General features: G+C 47.5%; 1 protein-coding gene across 1 annotated transcript in view; it reads right to left on the reverse strand.

The window, feature by feature from the left end:
- The window catches only part of STAP2 (signal transducing adaptor family member 2), a 7678-nt gene extending 7136 nt beyond the window's left edge, over positions 1-542 (reverse strand). The window contains exon 1 of the mRNA XM_023747842.1: positions 373-542. Within this exon, the coding sequence (XP_023603610.1) occupies positions 373-467 (95 nt within the window). The 5' untranslated portion in view covers positions 468-542. The remainder of the gene's footprint in view (positions 1-372) is intronic.
- Between the last annotated feature and the right edge of the window lie 5067 nt (positions 543-5609).

Consider the following 5609-nt stretch of genomic DNA (forward strand, 5'->3'; position numbering starts at 1 on the left):
GGGGAAAAGGGGAAACCCAATTTAATTTAATTCCTTCAATTCCCTTGAAGGAAGTCCTTGATCCTGTTTTGTAAATCTGACAAGACAGAAACAGCGACTGAGACCCAAGAGAAGACACAAGACGGAGACAGGCTGGGGAGAGACAAAGAGAAAAGAGAAAGAGATCAAAATAAGAGTCAAGAGAGACAGACAGACGGACAGATGGACAGAACCCTTCCTAAGCCGCCAGCCCCTGCCCTTGCCCCATCCAGCACCCACCCCGCCCTCCTTGGGCCAGGTTGGCAAGATCAGACGGAGGCTCAGAGAGGTGCCTCACTTGCCAGGCAGCCCAGCAGGGCCCAGCTTCCCCTGCCCCCACCTTACCCCTGTCACCGGGGTCCCTTCTTCTCCAGAAAGCTCTCATGGTAGTGTGAGGGCAGGGCGCACTTGGGCTTGGGGGCCCGGGGTGGGCCCAGGGCCGAGGCCATGGCAGGCTGGGCCTCTGGCCTGGCCTTCCCTCCAGCGCACAAGCGGGGCCAGGAAGCAGAGGAACAGGTTCCAAGGGAATTTCCTCTCTTCTGTCAGCTCCCGGGTTCCCTCCCCTGCCAGTGCTGGGCAGGGCGGGGCGGGCCTGGGCAGGTCCAATGATCCTAGGGAAATCCCGGACTCTCCGGTCTCGGTCTCTCCCAGGGGTCAGAGAGCAGGGAGGCCGTGCTGGACTCATGGGACGGGGAGGAAGCCACGGGAGGGTTTCCGTGTGGAGCAGAGACTGGGTGACTGCACACCAGGAGGAGGGACCTGCTTCAGCAAAGGCCTGGAAGTGAGAAAGGAAGGAGGGAGTGTGGTGCCCAGTTGGTTAGGGGATGTAACGAGAGAGTTGACAACGGGAACACGAAGGCCTGAAGTGCCCGTTAGGCTGACTGGACCTTAGAAGGATCGTGCCTAGATCTAGCCCCAGATCTTGCTGGGTTTCTGACCGGAATTGCACTAAACTTGTACACCAGTTGGTGGAGACAAGGCATCTTTATTATGGCGAGACTTCTAGTCCATGGGCATGGTCAGCCTCTTCATTTATTTAAATCTTTGATTCTTTCATCACCTGTGTAGTTTTCAGCATACAAGTCCTGTACCTATTTACAGCCCCCCAGAAAACTTTTTTTTTGAGCCGTGTATTTTTTATTTTTGGTTAATCCTTTACCCATTTTTCCATTGATTTTTAGAGAGAGTGGAAGGGAGGGAGGGGGGAGGGAGAGAGAGAGAGAAGGCGAGAGAGAGAGAGAGAGAGAGAGAGAGAAGCATCAATGTGAGAGAGAGAGAGAGAGAGAGAGAGAGAGAGAGAGAGACATCAATTGGTTGCCCCCTGCATGCAACCCAGTGGGGGCCAGGGATTGAACCTGCAACCCAGAAACGTGCCCTTGACCAGAAATCGAACTTGCCACCCTTCAAGTGCACGGTTGATGCAGTAACCACTTAGCATTCTGGCCAGAGCACGATCCCTGTATTTTTTTTTTTTTTAAGAGAGAGAGGAACGAGGGAGAGAGAAAGAAACATAGATCTATTGTTCCACTCATTTATGCATTCATTAGTTGATTCTTGTATGTGCCCTCACTGGGGATCAAACCCACAGCCTTGGCGTATTGGGACAATGTTCTAACCAACTGAGCTACTTGGCTAGGGCCTGTCCTTCGAATTTTTAATTCCAATTTTCACATATTCATTGCGAGTATACAGACATGCAGTTGATTTTTGTGTGTTGATCTTGTATCCTACAACCTTGCTGAACTTGCTCATTTATTAATTGAGAGGCATTTGTTGTAGAGTTCTTGGGATTTTGTACATTGTATCATCATGTCATCTGCAAATTAGGCTAATTTTTATTTCTTCCTTTCTAACCTGTACTGCTTTTATTTCCATTTTCTGCCTTATTGTACTGGCTAGAACTTTCAGTACTATGTTGAAAAAAAATGATGACATTGGACATCTTTCCATTCTTTTTTTTTAATTTTTAAAATTAATTTCAGAGAGGAAGGGAAAGATAGAAACATCAATCATGAGAGAGAATCATTGATTGGCTGCTTTCTGCCCGACCCCTACTGGGGACTGAGCCTGCAACCCTGGCATGTGCCCTTGACCTGAATCGAACCTGGGATCCTTCAGGCGCAGGCCGACGCTCTATCCACTGAACCAAACCAGCTAGGGCGACATGTTTTGTTCTTTTTTTGTTTGTTTGTTTTGTTTTGTTACTAAGTGAACATAAGATATTGGATGCTAAGCACCTGCCATAGTGATTTATTCAGACACTCAGTAAACATTCATTTTTTTCCTCTTCCTTTCTCACCTTTTGTATTCACAATGCTCAGCACAGTGCCTGATGCATAATAGAAACTCAATAAACGTTGGTTGAATTTACAAACTTTGAAGTTCACCGATGCTTTCCACATTCCAGGCACTGTTCTTTATTTTTTTTAATTTTTTTTATTGATTAAGTTATTACATGTTTTCATTCTTAAGGGGAAAGCATTTCGTCTTTAACCATTAAGTACAATGTTAATTGAAGTTTGTAGATGTTCTCCACTAAGTTGAGGTGGTCTCCCTTTGTCCTAGTTTGCTAAGAGTTTTTATTATAAGTTGGGGTAGAATTTCATTAAGTGCTTTTTCTGCATCTGTTGCTATGATTGTGCAACTTTTCTTCTTCAGCCATTGCATTTGTTTCCTATGGCTGCTGTGACAGTTTACAGCACACTTAGGGGCTTAAAGCAACACAACTGTATTATCTCACATTTAATTGGAAATCCTACATGGATCTCCCGAAGCTAAAATCAAGGTATTGGCGGGGCTACATTCCTTGTTGGAGGCCGAAAGGATGAATGTTTCCCTTGCCTTTTCCAGCTTCCAGCCATTCCTTGGCTCATGCTCCCCTTTCTCCTCTACAAAGCCAGCAACGCAGGTAAAATCCTCACTTCATCTGATCATTCCTAACTTCTTCCACTGTCTCCTGTTCCTGACTCTCTCTTCCACTTTTAAGGACCCTTGTGATTACAATGGGAAAACTTCCCTATTTTAAAGTCAGCTGATCAACTGTAATTCCATCTGCAACCTCAAATTCCCTTTGCCATGTAACCTCACATATTCACAGATTCTAGGGACTGGGAGAGGGACATCTTTAGGGAACCATTATTCTGCCCACCACAGCCTGTTAAAGATGATGGATAACATTTCTTTTTGAATACTGATCCTACCTTGCTTCCCTGGAATAAGCACCACATGGACATGGTGCATGATTCTTTTTACATGTTACTGAATTCTATTTCCTAATACTTTGCTAAGGATTTTTCTGTCCCTGTTCATGAAGGATATGGTCTGTAGTGTTCTGTCTTTGGGCCATCCTTACCTGGTTTTGGTATCCTGGTAATGATGCTGGTTTCATCTAATGAATTGGGAAGTGAAGTGTTCCCTCCTTCAGTTTTCTGGAAGAGGTCATATAAAAGTGGTGTTGATTCTTCTTTGAACCTTTGGTAGAAAAATTATCTGGACCCGGAGATTTAAAAGAATTTTTTTTATTGATTTTGAGAGAGAGAGAGAGAGAGAGAGAGAGAGAGAGAGAGAGAGAGAGAGAGATTTGTAGAGAGAGAGATTTGTTGTTCACCAGTTGCTTCTTGTATGTGCCCTGACCGGGGATTGAACCTGCAACCTTGGCACATTGGAATGAAGCTCTAACCAACTGAGCAACCTGGCCAGGGCTGGAAATTTCTTTTTTGAGTGTTTTAAATTGCACAGTCAGTGTCCTTAATAGTTATAGGGTGAGGCTGCTTGGACTTTATACACATAGCAAAGAATAGCCTTTGGAATCCGCTGGAGAGCTCTGTGACCCTGGGCCATCGATTCATCTTGAATCGTCTAATAAAGTTGATAACAAGACTGCCATAAAGGGTGCCATAAGTGGTTAATAAAGTCGTAGCAGTTAGTTTTAATTTTATTTATCAAAGGCAATGGGGAGTCATTTGAAGGATTTAGAGCTGGGACGGGAGGTGACCATCGTTTCATTTTAGAAAGATCCCTCTGAGGCCAGGGTGGAAAATGGACAGTATTGGGGGTTAGTATGGAGGCCTGAGGCCCAAGGTGATAGCAATGGGTCCTAGGTTTTGGAAGATAGTTGAAGGGAAAGTGTGCAAGGACATGGAGGAGTAAACTGAAGCTAGACTTTAGGGAGCAGGGCGATGATTGGTGGCTGGACCCGCGTTGGGGGTTCGGGGGGGACTCCAAAAGGAGGCTTGGGCTGGACAAAAAGAGAATAATAATAAGTCACATTTATCCTCTTACTGTCTGTCAAGCCCTGATCCTTAAACTTTAAGTGGAATTATTATTATCCCCACGGGGACGCAGAGAGTGGAGCCACTTGGCCAAAGTCTCAGAACTGCTCAGTGGTAGCAGGATTTGAGTCACGTCCAGTCTTGATTCCACACCACCCTGGCTGGACACCCCCTCCCCGCCCCCAATTTCCTCTCCCCTCTTCCAGACTGGGGTCCGGGTAAACCCAATGGGGGGGGGGATCCCCAACCCGGGGCTTTTAGCCCTGCCAAGGGCTGAGAAATTCGCCGAGATCTGGCGCTGGGAAGTGGCACTGCGCTTTGGAGTGAAGGGACCTGGGACAAAGGACAGGACTGCAGCCACTAGACGCACCCCCTGCCCGGCTCCGCCCACTGGTCCGCCTGCGCGGAGGGCCCCCCTCCCCCCACTCCCCCCACCGCCGCCACCACCACTCAAGGTGCAGTTTTTTCGATCCCGGAGCTGATTGGCTGGCTGAGTACCAACCCTACAACTGGTTGGATAGTGAGGCTGAGGGTTCCTGGAAATTGGCCGAGAGCGACAGCTGCCCATTGGCTCAATCGTAGTTGGGCGGACGCAGCGGTTTAACACTGATTGGCTAGAGTAGGTCACACACCTGTTTATTGGTTGAAGATAATTGATTGGCGTCCTCCACTCTGGTCCAATAATGTAATCAATCAGCCGAGGGCCCACCCGAAAAATGGAAATTAACCCTTTGGACTCAAGAGATGGCCGCGGGCGAGCTTGACCCGCGGCGCAGGGCCGCTCCCGCACTCGGGCCGCAGCCTCGGGGCTGCAGTTTCCCTCCTGGTCCCAGCGGCCGAGGCCTCGGCGTCCCCTGCGTCCTGGCGGCTGACCTCCCCGCGCCCCCAGTCCCAGCCTCAGTCCAAAGGAGGCGGCTCGGCTGGAGCACGAATCCCCTGCAAGCAGAAGTCTTTGCCCTCCGTTTCCTCATTGGGCCCACTGAACCCGGGTACCCACCCCCTCCCCCTGCGGAGGGGAGAGATGTCTGTGATACAACATGAGTTAGCTCGAATGTAGCCACTCCCACAAACTGTCATAAGAGTTTTGCTCATAAACAACTGTTTTACAGAAAAATCCACCATAACTATATTTTAAGTCATTTAATCATCTATTTATTATACTTTATTCCATTATACAGCATTCTAGACTACATTTAAATAGATTGGAATAAGGCAATAGAACAAACTTGCATAACATAAAATCTTTATATATTTAAGAGATCTGTGGGGAGAGTTGCTATTTCAATGAGCAGGAGATGATTAGCATGGTATTTGGAGAAC

The sequence above is a fragment of the Myotis lucifugus genome, unplaced genomic scaffold (assembly GCF_000147115.1).
Source record: "Myotis lucifugus unplaced genomic scaffold, Myoluc2.0 scaffold_1013, whole genome shotgun sequence".
NCBI lineage: Eukaryota > Metazoa > Chordata > Mammalia > Chiroptera > Vespertilionidae > Myotis > Myotis lucifugus.